Here is a 14,954-nt window from a genome sequence, read left to right as displayed (position 1 = left end):
CATGAACTGCCTCGGGTGGAGGGAAGGGATGGTCTCAGGGGTGGTAGTGGGAAAGACTGCCGACGGTCTTCAGGAGATTTCAGTATTGAACTTAAAAAGAAATCGCACCTTATCAAGAAGTAATTTACTCAAGCCTCCCCCAGGTCCTTCCATAGTATCACCAGGGGTGGGGGCGGCAGGGGGACGCAGGCTGTCCTGCTGAATCTGAGGAAGAAGCCTCTTCCCAACTGGCTGATTCCCACGGCAGGTTCAGCAGTGACCAAAAGCTGAGGCAGTCAGAAGGTGGACGTCCTTCTGGGAGCGAGAGCCTAGGAACTGCCCCAGTGTTCTAGCTGGAAGGTCTGTGTGGCTGTCGGGTTTCTCCATCCTGATATAAAACTGGAACCAAAACTGGAAAAGTTCAAACGTCACACCAGCCTCGGGGGCTCTCCATCCCACACTGACCTGATGCTCAGGAGGGGTGAGAAGTCGGGGAAGTCGAGATGAAGAAGTCAGACTTAGGATCATCATCCCTCCCACAGAGAGACGAAGCACTCACTCGGAAACCCCAGGCTGGATGCTTGCTTGTAAAGTTTATTGACAACTGTTTGGTCCCAACACACAAAATAGCACTTGAACCACAAAAAAAGTGTTCAAACAAAGTAGACAGTTAAGAAAAACATTTCCTCCCCCACGCCCGATCCAAAACCAACAGTGCAAGATGGGGAAGGGGGTCTTGGTGATAACTTCTGTCTTTTTTTTTTTTTTTAAAACAGATAACTCTAAGCCGGTACATCTTGCCACCTAGAAATAAAGAACTTCGTCTCAATGTGCATACATCATTTTGTCATTCACTTAATTAAGCCTCTGGATAAAAAAATAGACAGCAGTTGAACTGGCCGCTGTGGAGCACGTCAGGACAGGGCCCGTGCCCCTGTAGCGCACATCTTTAAACAGCAATTGTTAGTCACAAGAGTGTCCCAGACTAACCGGCAATCCCAGCAAATGGCGCAAAGACACATTCACACGACAGCGCAGACCTTCTTTCTCTGCTGCCCAAAGAACCTGCTCCTTGAGACATTTCCACGTGACTTGTAATGATACCTCTTACGTTTTTGAAGTCCACAGTTCTTTACATGCTAGCAAAACTGAAGCCCAAGTGTGCAAACTCAGCCTTATGAAGTCTCAGAGTAAGGCGCTGATGTTCTAGACACCCGCTTTATTACATGGTTTAAAGCGTTTTATAAAAAGCTGCGTTTTGCCCTGTACTTCCTGTAACACTATGCCTGCAGAGGAAAGGCCTTCGGGAGAACGTGCAGACTGCCACAGCACGCAGAAGGTTTCCCAGCGTTGTTCCATCTCGACTGGGGCCCTGTGCCGAGAACCAGGCACCAGTGGCTTCATTTAAAAGATTTGGGGAACAAAAATCCAACTAGTAAAAATCTCTCGATAGCCCTTATTTTGTGGCATTTTATCAAAATGCTGGCTATGACATCAGAGCCCATTTTTCTGGCTTTCTAGAAATTACAAAATATAAACATTTCCCCAAAAGAAACCAACTAACTAGTGGAAGACCTTGCCACTTGCCAAACAGGTTCTTTCTGCTCTATGAATGAATCCGCCCTTTTTGCCCAACAAATACAATCCATTGTAAATGTCAGGTTTCTCCAGCAGGGGTGAGAGGTCACCCATGAGCAGAGACCTCAGGCACTGGAGAGGAAGGCCATTCCACAGGCAGTGCCCCCGAAGGCTGGCTTTTCTCAAATGCCAACATCAGACACCACAAAAAAACCCAAACATGCTTCCAACGGCGAGAAGTGACAAGAGTAAAAACAGACACTTAAAAGAGGCTGAGTTAACACGTAGACACACACCTCTCCACATGTACAGCTTCCCAGCTACCAACACCAGCTTTAAAATTACAAAAACAAGGTTAAGTTGATCAACCTTGGCCTTCACATGTACAGATCGAATTACTGTCTCTTCCTAGTGGAAATAGTATTGATCCCTTTCCTGTTAAAGTACCTCACCACTCAGCTCTGATTTATAATTTATGCATCTGATGCATATTTTAGAAAATCAGACTCTTTCCAACACTGCCTCTCGACACACAGTAATGTGTGCTGTAATTCAAACGCTGACCTCAACTCATGACGCCAAGACCATCTCCTTACCCTTCACCTGATCCACGCCAAACTGGAACTTAAAATAGAAGGGAAGCTTAAAGCACCTCAACTTTCTAGAAAGCTCCTAAAGGGAATCCTACATTGGAAACATTTTAAAAAATTTGTGATGAAGCCATATTTGTCAACTACAGACATAGTTAAATAAAAACTGGGCACGCTTACAAGTCACATGGAAGCCAGGAACCTTCAGAGTCTAACCTGAGAACGCAGCTCAACGCCCTGCCCACCCTCCTTCCGCGTGTGCATGCGCAGGCTCCGCACAGAATTTGCTTCACAGACACAACACACACTGGGCTGACACTGTCAGGGACCTCGGGGAGCGAGGACGGCGGCTCTGTATGCTACTGTGGGGTCACACCCTTGAAGCGGCTCAATGGAAGCAAGACCACTTCCTGCTAGTTGGGTTCCCACTGCTTACTTCTTCCGCAACACACTGTGTTGCCTAATAGTTGAGAAAAATTTGGGAAAATATATTAAAGATTCTTTAACAAATGCCAGAAGTTCTTTCAAATAATTGAGGGGAAAAAAAAAAGAGAGAAACTTCAGCTGAAAGCTGTGTTCAATTTAAAAGGACAAAAATATCATGGAATACTTCTAAAGAAGCAGTTAAGTGGCTTCTGGGGGGTTTCATTAAAACATAAAAGGCTGTTTTTTGAGCCCATTTTTGTGTGCAGAATCAGACAGTTTTTCCCCATCCTAACTCTATGTTCACAGTGGGAATTAAAGCTTGGTTACAGGTGCGAAGGAGAAGTTGGCTGCCAATTTCACTCTGTTTTTGGGTTGCTTTTTGGCGGGGCTTTCCACAGGGTCCTTGCTGAGTGGTGGCTCCGGGGCTCCTGAGGGGCGAGGCGGCTCTGGGGCAGCGGCTGGGACGCAGGAGGGGCTGGAGTAACAGGGCAGCATTTCCTTCATTTCCTTCCTTCCTGGTACTGGAATTTCAATGCTTTCTTCTTGGCTTAAATTCATAATTTCTATAAACACACACAAAAAACCACTTTTAATTCTAGGACACACAGAAGTATTGGTTTTCAGTTTCTGGCTTGTATTTTCTCAAAAGGTATTTAAAAACTAATCCACCAAATGTCACACCTAGGCCATAATTTACATATTAGCTACATGTTGCACACTCAAACGTGTCTAACTGCCCTCCCCTCCTCGTGGACCACCAAGTGTTAGAGACGTCGGTTTTGGCTGCACCTTGATGGGCCACGATTTCCTGCTAGGATGCCCCTGCCTATCCATTCTCTCTGTCAGGGGAGTAAGGACCCATCAGCCACACGGGAACTCTGAGCCTGGTGACACTGAGGAGGCCTTGGTTCAATCCTGGCTCTACAGTGTCCTGGCCAAGTAGCCTGTGTCCAGCTGCATTTCTAGTTGGGCCACAGGTCACCTAAGCTGTGAAGTGGGAGCAGTGGCTCCCTGAGTGTCTGTTAAGGGTCAGCAGTGACCGTCAGCTCCCAGCACAGGCTGGCACAAGGCAGAACCCCACTGCACATCGTGAGGCCGGCTGTCAGTCAGGACCCGACCAGGTCAGCTTCCCCTCTATCCTCAGGTTGCTGGACAGACTCCAGGGCGGAAGCAAGCAGATGCCTCGCTTCTTCACACCTCAAAAAGCCCCAGCACTGGCTGGGCAGTGGTGCCCTCCTGTAATCCCAGTGTCTCTGGAGGCTGAGACAGGAGGATCTCTAGTTGAAAGCCATCCTCAGCAACTCCGAGGTGCTAAGCAACTCAGTGAGACTCTGCCTCTAAATAAAATACAAAAGAGGGCTGGGGATGTGGCTCAGTGGTCGAGTGAGTTCAGGCCCTGGTACCAAAAAACAAAAGCCCCAGCACCCCCTGGGTCCCAGCCACAGGCAACGCAGGCAGCTGGTGCAAGGTGTGCTCAAGTAGCTGAACCTCTGAAAAGCCTGGAGGTTCCCTGATGGGACCTGCCATCCTCCTCCACGGGGGCTTCCACAGCCAGAGACATCACCCCTCCAGCCCACCTCTGTTCCCTAGCTTCATGTTCCCTGAGCAGCTTTGGGGTATGAGGCCTATTCTGGGGAAACCCCAACAAAGAAAGCAAGTTCCAAGTAGCCAGGTACTGTTACACCTGAAGTGGTAGCCTCTCCCCGTCTTCATCAGCCATTTCACAGACGGGCATCGTGGTTCTGCTTCTGAAACGCAGCCCAGACACACTATGACCTACCAGAAGGCTCTTGAGGGTGTTCCTCAAACTGAATGAGGTCAGCAGACTGCAGGATGACAGGATCTGGTCTCAGCTGAGGGGACGGCAGGCAAGACGGGACAGGTGCACACAGGAGGTCGACAGGGGAGCTGCTGGCCAGGCGGAGAAGCTCTTGCTCCGTCTGACCAGGCCCTGTAGAGAGAGAGCAGGTGGTGGTGTACCACAGGCCAATGCCCAGTCTGTGCGTGAGGGTTGCTGAGCCTTAAGACGAAGCAAGTTAGGAAGCGCTCAAGTACTCAATCAACTTTTTTAAAAAAAGCCATCAGCAGTAAGACCCTTGGTAAATGAAATGCCACAGCCAGTCACCTCCTGGAGAGTTGTGCTCTTAGGAACACTGGCCCCTCAAGAGGCCCCACTGGGAAAAAGAGTTTTGAAGTAGCTTCCGAGGACGGACATGAGCACAAGCTCAGACTCAGAAGACCTGGGCCTGCTCCCGTCACTTCCTGGCTAATTCCACCTGCAATTTCAGCTCTTCTCTGGAGAAGGGAGGTGACTCCTTGCTGAAGAGAGGCGGGGACGTTAGCAGATGACTTGCAGCCAGGTGTCTGGCCCTGTGAGGAGCTGTGCAACCCAGCTTCCCTGTGAGCAGAGTTCAGTGACACTCCGTCACTGTCAAAACAGGCCCAAGCCCCAGGGAAGGAATCCCGCTAGGCAGCTCAGCAAGGGTCCCAGCCTCAATGTCTCCTCTTAGTAAATGTGCTGACCCCCACTTTGCTCCTCAGCTCTGACCCCTTACTGTCCCTGCTGTATCCCAGTGGAGCTCTTTCCCTCTATCCCGATAGTCTCGACTTTTCATTTTAGCAAACATCAGTATAACTTAAACACCTGAACGGGGACAATTATCATGGGGGTGCCAAAGCTATGGAATGCAGGCTGTCTGTCAGCAACACCAAGACTGCTCTGGAGAACGAGTGGCTACTTAATGGGATGGCAGCTGCTGCCCCTCCTCCACTCCGCCCACCTGCACCTTCTCCTAGACCCCACAGCTCTGTTTTATCCACCTTTCCTCTCGTACCAGTGCTACTTGCTCCAAGCCGGGTTTCCGAGGCTGCGCACAGTTCAGGCACCTCCAGGATTCGCTCACTGTCTGCAGACTGATGTTCAGGATTGGCAGGGGAGAGACTGAGTGAACTGAGCCGGCCTAGAGGACAAGGAGCACCCGTCAGAGAAAGGTCAGTGAGAGAACCACGATTGCGTAGGGCAGGGGACGGGTGCTTACTTACTTTTCATGTCATTTTTTAACACTACAATTCTCTTATGACCATGTCCTTTTATCCAGACCACCTGCACACAAGACATACTCCTGGTTAAGCAGTGGAAAAGGAGGGAACACGCCCTAGCATTCAGGAAGGGTGGGCCTCTTGTGCCTGCTTTTAACATTCTAGAACTGAGAAACCAAATTAATGCCCAGAACTATTTTTATAAACTTTCTTTAGCTTCTAAAGCAACAGAAAGAAACAGACATGCCCCTTGAGAAAAAGTGGAGCAGTCAGAAAATCAAGTCAGCTTTAAAAATATTCTTTATGACTCTTGAAAAGAATGCCTTTCAAACACCAGTTTGGGCACAGAGATTAAGAAAGGTCTCACATGAGAGCTCTTACCATTTTTTCAAAAAACTAAACACAATAAAAAATAAATAAATAAAGATTTTCCCAGAACCTTTAAGCTAAGTTTCTGATCCTAATCCTAAAGCAAAGTACCCCACCTAATGGTGCTGTTCACCTCCTTGGTCAGCTCGGGGTGGGGGTGGGACCCTTGGCTGCAGGCCCATGTGTGATTGCACCAAGTCCCTGGTCTCGGCTCCTAAGCAGTCTTCATCTGTCTTTACTACTTCCTCTGCTTCCTTACAGGCTGAGTGTCCCTTATCTGAAATGTCTGAGACCAGAAGGGCTTTGGATTTTGCAATATCTGTGTGTACATAACGAGGCATCTTGGGGATGGGACTTGAAGCTAAGCATACAGTTTGCTTATGTAGAAGGGAGACCAACAGAGTAGAGAAAGGGGATGGCAAGGGAGGGAGGGTATGGGAAGGACTGGGAACAAAATCTACCAATTATGCCATGTCCTTGTATAAATATACCACAGTGGATTCTATTTACATATTTAATTATAGTGTATTAACTGAAATAATAACAGAAGAGAGATCGGTAGAGTAAGCAGATCAAGGAGGAGGAGGAGGAGGGGAGAAGAGGGAGAGGGTGCTACTGAAGAATGGTACTAATAAACTATGTGCACACATGAATATGGCATAAGGAGTTCCACTATTATGTAAAATTATAGTGCACCAATAAAAAATTTTAAGTAAAACAAATTTATTTATGTTTCTATATGCTTTATACCCATAGCCTAAAGGATTTTTCTGTTTTTGTTTCTCTGCATCACTGAGGATTGAATCCAGGGCCCTCAGCATGCTAGGCAAGCACTCTACCACTGAGCTACAGCCCCAGCCCTTTTTGTTTTACTTTGAGAGTCTAAATTGCCCTGGCTTGACTTGATATCCCCTTGCCTTAGCCTCCTGATTTGCTGGGATCACAGGCATGTGCCGCTATGCCTGGCTCCAGAAATTATTTTATATAATATTTTTAATGTGTCACCTGTCACGTGAGGTCAGGTGTGGGATTTTCCACTTGCAGCCTCATGTTGGCACTCAATTTTGCTTGGAATTTTGGAGTATTTTGGATTTTAGGTTTTCCGATTAGGGATGCTCAACCTGCATTTTCACCCTGACTCACCTTTGTCTAGCAGTTCCCAGGACCTCTGTGATGGCCAACTCCCTCCTACGGTACTGTTCCACTCAATCCCACCACTGACAGTAGCCACTGAGCTGCTTTCTGAACACAGCCTGGCTCCTCCTAGCCCCCATGCAATCCAGCTCCTTACCTAGAGGAGCAAAACCCTCCAAGCTGAGCTTTACTTCACGGGCAGACCCCGGCACAGGTTTGTTCCATTTCTATTTGTTGCAGAGCTGAGGACTGAACCCAGGGCCCTGCCCATGCTAGGCCAATGAGCACTACCACTGGGCTGCTCCCAGCCCTCCAACGTGGTGTTAGTGTCCTGGCATCTTGTGCTGCTGCTTGTTGCTCCATCAGCTGGTGCTACCCGTCTGGACTGCCCTCTCCCCTCCTCCTCACATAGTAACTGGCTCATATCCTTGGTATTGCTGCCCTGGGACCCCCATATCCAGCAAGTGGGTGCCGCCATGTCCCTCCTTGGGCACCTGGGGCACAGGCCCTCTGCTCAAGGCTGTCGCTGCAGTGCCTACACCAACTCCTTGCCTGCCAGGCATCTACACCCATTACCAGCACTTTCCAAGGGGAGGATCTGGGGCTACTTACCTGGCACACAGGAGCTTTAAGGTTTGAAGAATCAATGAAAAACACTGCATCACTAATCTCACACTAACAGGATGTTTTGAGACAACCGTTTCAAGATGCTGAGGACTGAACCCAGGGCCCTGGGTTCAGTTACACCTGTGGCTCCTCAGGAAGAGGCTCTCCAAGAAACCGAGAAGACACCTACCTGTGGGATCGCTCCCAAGAGCTCCTCCACACTATTGTAGCCATATGCCTTGGGCTGCAGTGTTTCTCCAACATACTTGGTATAGGCCATGGAGAATTCATGAAGGAAAATCTGCTGGTAGTGGTAAGTGTGAAGTAAAGACCGCACATTCTTTGCAAACAAATAGAGACTTGTGAGCTTCACACACTCTTCTGTCTTATCATTAGTAAAAACCTGGTCCAAAAGAAAAGACAGGATTAGAAACTTCACGAGCGACTGGCTCTGTCCCCTGGGGTTGAAGACTCCAAGTGAGAATAAAAAAAAAAGTCAATTTGAAAGATGGGCAATAATCTGCAAAGGAGCAGGGGGTGGCCGTGGGGAGTCATTCCAGGAGCTCCTCTAGGAGGAGGCTGGAGCCTGAACTCAGCTTTCTGCACGTCCAACAGGACAGGCCCAGAAGAGCAAGCGAGCGAGTGGGGAGGGAAGCCCAGGAACTGCAGTCTCCAACCAAGAGGCCACGAGGAGGGGCGCAGCCTCGGAGGGCGCTGCACAGGCTGCGGGGCGGAAGCACTAAGCCTCACCTTCCATGTTGGCTTTACAAGAAATGGGGATGCAGGAGGGTGTCAGCGTTCTTTAAAAACGTAACAAAGACAAGAAGCAGCGTGCGCATACACACAAAACCATTTCTCTCCTATTGAGTTGCAGATTTTTTAAAAAAATCATAAACCTTTTCAGAATCTTCAATATGCACTGGAATCTCCAAGAGAAGGGATACTTCCCAAACTTAACTGGTCATCAAAGTCTGTGTCCTGAAGCATCATTAGTGTTATCCAGAACCAATGTTGGTAGAATACACAATTAACAGAGCTTGGCACCTTATTCAGTGGTGAAAGTTGAAGGATCTTTATAGTCTCTTTTATAGTGATTAGCCCGATTTTTAACTTCCTTTAGAGTTGAACTGGATGATTTTTTTTCCTAGGATCTCACCTACTTGCTCGAGGAGTGGCAGAGGGCCCCTCTGACCACATCTAGGTTTTTGTATTTGTTGCCCAACTAGATAAAATACTGTCTCAAAATTCTACAGAGAATAAAATTGACTAAATAAAATATTATCTTAAAATTCTTTCAACCCTGAAGTGCCACTGCTGGAAGGCTGCCCAGCCAACCTTCTTTCTAACCCTTACCTCCACTGCTAAGCCCCTGACACTCTGACACATGCCACCTGACTCAGGAAGGCAGCACCAGCAAGATCCAACTGGGGAAAACACCGGGAGTGCAGGGCCTTTGCACTGACTTTACCCCTCCCCCCCCAGCAGGGTTCCTTGCCCCCCCCCCCAGGCCTCAGTGTGTTCATGTATAAAATGAGCATCAGTCTTTAAGATCTCTGGAGTCCCTTTCTACTCTATGCACTGCATTAATCTAGACCAACAGATCATCCAGAAAGATGCAGATCATTAGCTCTCAAAACCACTCACACACATACCTCAACTAAGTAAGGCAAACTCTTCAGAAGTTCGGTCAAGGTCATGAATCCATATTCACAGGGGTTGAGAGGAGTACTGTGGGTAGTTTCATAATGTCTCTTGAGCTCATCGACAGAAAGAGAGGTGGTTCCTTCCCAAGACATCAACAACACCAGCAACTGGGCAGTGAGGGACCGCAGAGACTTTCGGTTGATCAGCTGAATCTGTTTGCCAGATTCCATATCAGCAACCTGGGGAAAAACCAAGAACCAGACTTGAACTTAGGAGACATGACCTAGCTGAATTACCCAGTTCAGCTGATTCCATTTTGGTTAATGAAAGCAACAGAGGAACAAACTTTTTTTTTTTTCTCTCAAACTAAAATAAAGTGAGTAGGTTTGCTTGAGCCTCTTTGGGATATCAGTCCAACTCTGTGGATGAGAGCACAGCAGAAGTTACTCTCTTCCTCTCTGCTGGTCCCTAACCAAAACCTTGCACATACACCACCATTTCTCTCAGAGTGATAACAGAGAAGCTGGTGTCCATCCACCCTACTCCCTCCCGCCTTTCCTCCCACTCCCCTGTCCCCATGGCAAGACTGCAGCTAACAGCCTTGGCTCAGGCTTGTGGGTAAAGGATTGCTATGCTCACAGGAGAGGTGGGAGGAGTAAGTTAGACCGAGGAGTGGCAGAGGGCCCCTCTGACCACAAGGCAAGCTGTTTTTCTAGTCAGTTCTAATTGAAAAGCTGGCATTTTCATCTCACGTGTCTATTACTCAATTATTTTAGATTTTCAAGAAAAAGAAAGGTTAAAGTGATGAAGTGCATTGGGAGGAAAACTTTGTGGAAAAGATACCCATTATCATTTGGAGACCAAAACGAGTGCAGAGGGCTGGGGTGGTGGCTCAGTGGCACAGCGCTTGCCCAGCATGTGTGAGGCACTGGGTTAGATTCTCAGCACCACATATAAATAAATAAATAAGTAAATAAAGGTCCATCAACAACTAAAAAAATACTTAAACAAAACAAAACGCCATGTACAGAAACAGGCACCTGGAGTCTGAGATGAGCAGGCCCTGGGTGGGGGTGAGTCTGCCCACAGGCCTTTACTGTAAGCAGAGCAGTCAGTGTTCACGTGAAGGTCCCGCTGCTTAGGCACCCTTAAGGCTGAGCAGCATTTACTCTTACAGCTGGTCTCCATGTACTTGGCTTCCCTGTAAGTGTCAAAGAACTCCATGCCCACAATGAGGGACAAGTAATAAGAAGATAGTCCACTCTGGGACTTTGGAGTCTGAAGGGCAGAGAGAGGTGGGTGGCAGTGAGGAGCCAGCCTCACAACCGTGCATCTCAGTCTGGTTCTGGGTGCACTCAGAGCTGAACAGGAGACTCCCATTCCACGGTATGGAACCGAACAGACTGTCTGCTCAGAGATAGGACAGAATCAATCTGCAGATACAAATTCAAGGGCCTGGGAGTCATCTTCTTGGGTGCCTGCACCATTATATCACTGCTGCCTTTTAAGAAACCAAACCACACCCAACCCTGCTCCTTTGAAGCTATTTAGATTCTGTCTTGATTCTCGTGTATGCATGAGAATCAGCACAGGAGCTTTGGAAAGCACCAAGGTTCAGAACACACTCACAGGCTCATCTGAAGATCTCAGGCCACTTGGGGAGTCTGTGATGCAGTACCCCCAGCAGCTGTCTACAGGTGACGGTGGGCAGCAGGGCTGCACCCTTCCCACCAGCTGACCTCGTTCATGAGTCTGCAGCCACGGCTTGGAGTCTCCCTAGCCAGCTGAGCCTACACCTCCCACTGTGCAGGCCATTGAGCACCCTGGGCCCACACCAGGGCCTTCCAGCCCTTAACTTTCTCATCTCCAGGGCCACCTTCGGTACCCAATTCTACTGCAGACCCATCCCCAAGGCCATTCAGCCCTCCAGAGCCCTCCAGGGCACCAACGACGGGCGGGCCCCAGCAGGTCCTACTGTTCTGCCTTCAGCACCTCTCCTCAACCTCCCCACCGACTCCCGGAACCTCCTGTGTCATGTCCTTGTCCTTTCCTCACCTTCCTCTCCCAGCCACCTTGGCACTGCAGCCCATTCCTTCATCCACATTCCTGTCAATGGTCTGCTGAGCACCCCTGGGCCTACACCCAGGCGACTGCACCCCATGCTCGTCTCCGCAGTCAGTCTAGAGTCCAACTCCAGGGAACTCGCAGCACTCCCAGGCCCCACCTGACCTCAGGGTCATGCCGCCCTCCCTCTCCACGTCTCAGGCCTTTTGCACACCTTTCCATCACGAGCTGGTCTCTCCTCCGCTGCTAAGCACTCATCGTACCTTCCACTTGATTAGACAGTAGCCATGGGATGGGAAAATGCCATCCTTTCCCTGACAACAAATGTGCACTTACATCAGCACCCCCGTCACTCCTCCGTCTCGTCAATTATGAAGGTCAGAGCCATCCTTCCTGCTGAGGATGCCACCCGGTGGACCTTTCTCTCTTGCCCTGGTATTCATCTTCTCCTCTCAAGTGAATCCTGCTGAGCGGCTCTCAAACATGCTCAAGACTCAAAACCCCCAATCAAAAGCCAGCCCGCCCTCAGCTGGCCTCACCATTCCACAGTCCCAGCTGCTCCTCCCTGCCTCCTCCTTCACAAGCCACCACCAGGAAGTGTGGAGACCACCGCCATGGCCTCCCCTCCTCATTCCTCAACCTGCTCAATGTGGCTTCTGTCCCCACATCTCAGCGACACTGTCACTGCCTTCCCCAGCAACACCAGAAGCACGGGACACTGCTGACTATTCCTCTTCCTTGGCTCTGCCACATCCGCTCTCCCACTGTGTCCTGCCCTCTGGTCACTCCTTCCCACTCCTGTGCTGGTCTACCTCCTCCAACTCACTGAATGCAACCAGACCCCTCCTGGACCTGTGCCTGGGGTGCCCCTACTTCCTGGTTCCTTCCCAGTTCTTCCCCCTGGTGGTGACTTTCCTGGTCCTGTGCTGGAGGTGGCCTGGAAACTGCACAGCTGCTCTGCCTCGACCTGGGAGGGGCAGTTCAGGGCAGGCAAGGGGAGGAAGTTGCCCTGTGATATAATTGCAGCAGCAGTGAAGGCAATTCTGAGCCTCGGCTTGCCCAGATCTACTCCCAAATGAGTGGGGATTTAGAGGAGAGAAGAGATACATGATTATAGCTTCCCATAAACCTTGGAGACAAAAATCTGTCTGGAAGGATTCAACTTTAGGTCTGCCTTGCTGAGAATGCACACCATGGGATAAAAAGTGACCCCATCAACTCAAAGAGGAACTACCTTGACAAGGCCATTAATAAACACATAAAAGGAAGACCAGAAACCTACAGTGGCAAGCCTAATAAGGTACTAATAACACACAAAACAACTGTGTAGCAACAGCAAATGGTACAAGGTAAAAACGCAAACGCTAAACATGCCAATGAGGACTATGCCACAAGGGCTATTCCATGAAGAATCCCCTCTTTACCTTTACAACATGGCAGAGTTTCTGCGTCAGAGCTGAAATTGAACTGACGTCATAGTCTTGGAGACGAAACGTGTAACCAAAAGTCTTGGCATATTCTGTAAGCAGATCTGTCATCATAAGGCAGTTATCTTTCTGGGACCGCAGAAGTTTTACAAACTGGGCAGCTAGAGCTTTGAATCGTTCTACTTCTGTCAAAGTAAGGATTTTTTCTTCTCCACATTCTAATACCTTGGGAAACAAATAGGGAAGAGAAGAGGAAGAAGACTGAACAAAGTAAAATTCTGAAACTAAACGGCACAAAAAATATATACAATTAGGAATTAAAAAGAATGTTAGTGTTGTTTAAGGGGGACAGAGGCTCGGTTTTGCAATATGAAAAAATTCCGGAAGTTGGTTCACAAGAGGAATGTACTTAGTACTAAAATGTATACCAAAACAAGGTTATGAAAGTGGATTCTGTCATGTACATTTTATGAAAATAAAATTTTTAAAAGCACTTTAGGAGTCCAACAGTATTAATAAAATCAACCACAGAAATCAACTCCGCAGCTTAGCATCGCTGTCATTTCCTACGCTTACCCCACCGCCAGCACAGTTTTTTTTTTTTTTTGGTGTGTGTGTGTGTGCGCACGTGCACACACACAGTGCTGGGGACTGAACCCAGGGCCTTGTGCATGCGAGGAAAGCACTCTGTCAACTGAGCCATATCCCCAGCCCCCATCACGGGGTTTTGGATGGAGCTCATGAGAGAATATCCAGCCTAAGAAACCAAATTACCTGATCCTTTTCTCAATAATTATCCTAGAGAGTTTGAAACATAATTCTTTATTAAGAAGAAAACCACATTAACCAAAAATACCAGTGAGCCGACAATACAGCTTATCTGATGGGAATATTTCAGATTGTCATACTGTTTCATAAATCCTCACTTCCCAGGAAAATAGATCCTGAAAATAAAAAAACAATTCCCTATACACTGTTCAGGAAAATAGAATGTCTTCACTCACTTGCAAAATATCAGGTATGGCTTCAAAAAGTTCAAGTAGTTTGGTAAACCCATAGTATGCGAGCTTGCACTGCCGGCCAAAGTGGTGGTGGTAGGAAGGAATAAACTTATTGAAGGGCATCCGAAAGTGGGGCTGGTGACGCAGCAAATCAACAACATCCTTGGAGAACTGTTTTGTCCTTTCTATTTCATCCTGAGTACGTTCTTTAAAAACAAAACAAAATGTAGGTCACAGTCTTTTTGTATCCATTTGGGTTTAACACCCACGCTGCAGTAAGTCCTATTTTGAGTCTACAAGACAGACATCTTTGCCTTCCAAACACACACAACTTAAATACATGGACTCTTTCCTCTTTGCCAGTGGTTCTCACATGAGTTCAAGGGCAGAACACTGGGAAGGCATGACACTATTATGGTCTGCCATGAATACAAGCGTATGCACCTGACAGTAGAAACAGCGTTGCCTCTGGGCATGTCACTGCCTCCTCCACCCTGTGCGAACATGATACTCCAACAGATCTCTGCATAAAAAGGTAATCTAGAGCCTTCCAAATGGCTGGGACTATAGGCATATGCCACTGTGCCTGGCTATTTCTACTAATTTTTAAATTAGAATTGGAGAAAGACTGACATTACTCAGCTCTAGAATTCATGGACATCAGTGTTCTGCAGAAGCCCAGTTTAAGCATCACGGATCCGTAACAGTGGGAGAGCGTGATGATATGTAGATTTAACTATCCCACCTCCCAGACCTCAACTGGAATCATCCAAATTGAGGAGACAAAACATAACACTCAAGTTTTCTTCTCTGCTCAGCTGTGCATGGTAAAGTGCTCAGAGTTAAGAAGACACAAGCAACAGCTGCGTGACAGACCCTGAACTGGGTCACTGCAGCTTATACAGCCACAGCTGGGAGAGGGTTGCATTTTAAGAAAGTGTCAGCTACACTCTTTTTCCCCTTGGAGTGAATTCCAAAAAAAAAAAAAACAACAAACCAGTGTGCTTTCCCTTGTGACAAGAACCTACTTTGAGGAACACGAGGACAGCCAGGTACATGGCAATTTTCAAACTGCACTTTCCATGGAATCCTCAGGA

At 48.1% G+C, this 14,954-nt stretch overlaps 1 protein-coding gene across 11 annotated transcripts in view; it reads right to left on the bottom strand.

Annotated features, from left to right (window-relative positions):
* Positions 1-553: 553 nt before the first annotated feature.
* The window catches only part of Marf1 (meiosis regulator and mRNA stability factor 1), a 37,835-nt gene continuing 23,434 nt past the window's right edge, over positions 554-14,954 (bottom strand). For 10 of the 11 annotated variants that reach the window (XM_046438971.2, XM_058577275.1, XM_058577237.1 and 7 more), the window contains exons 20-27: positions 13,861-14,063; positions 12,854-13,081; positions 9,374-9,604; positions 7,912-8,124; positions 5,616-5,676; positions 5,408-5,533; positions 4,354-4,524; positions 554-3,136 (exon numbers count right to left, since the gene is read on the bottom strand). In XM_046438971.2, coding sequence (XP_046294927.1) covers positions 2,886-3,136; positions 4,354-4,524; positions 5,408-5,533; positions 5,616-5,676; positions 7,912-8,124; positions 9,374-9,604; positions 12,854-13,081; positions 13,861-14,063 — 1,484 coding nt within the window. In that variant the 3' untranslated portion in view covers positions 554-2,885. The remainder of the gene's footprint in view (positions 3,137-4,353; positions 4,525-5,407; positions 5,534-5,615; positions 5,677-7,911; positions 8,125-9,373; positions 9,605-12,853; positions 13,082-13,860; positions 14,064-14,954) is intronic. The other variant, XR_009226262.1, reaches the window with a different exon arrangement.

This window comes from Marmota monax, unplaced genomic scaffold, assembly GCF_021218885.2.
Source record: "Marmota monax isolate L192 unplaced genomic scaffold, Marmota_monax_Labrador192_F-V1.1 WCK01_AAM20220418_F8-fsc00035, whole genome shotgun sequence".
NCBI classification, from domain to species: Eukaryota; Metazoa; Chordata; class Mammalia; order Rodentia; family Sciuridae; genus Marmota; species Marmota monax.
This window is presented reverse-complemented; position numbering and strand designations above follow the sequence as displayed.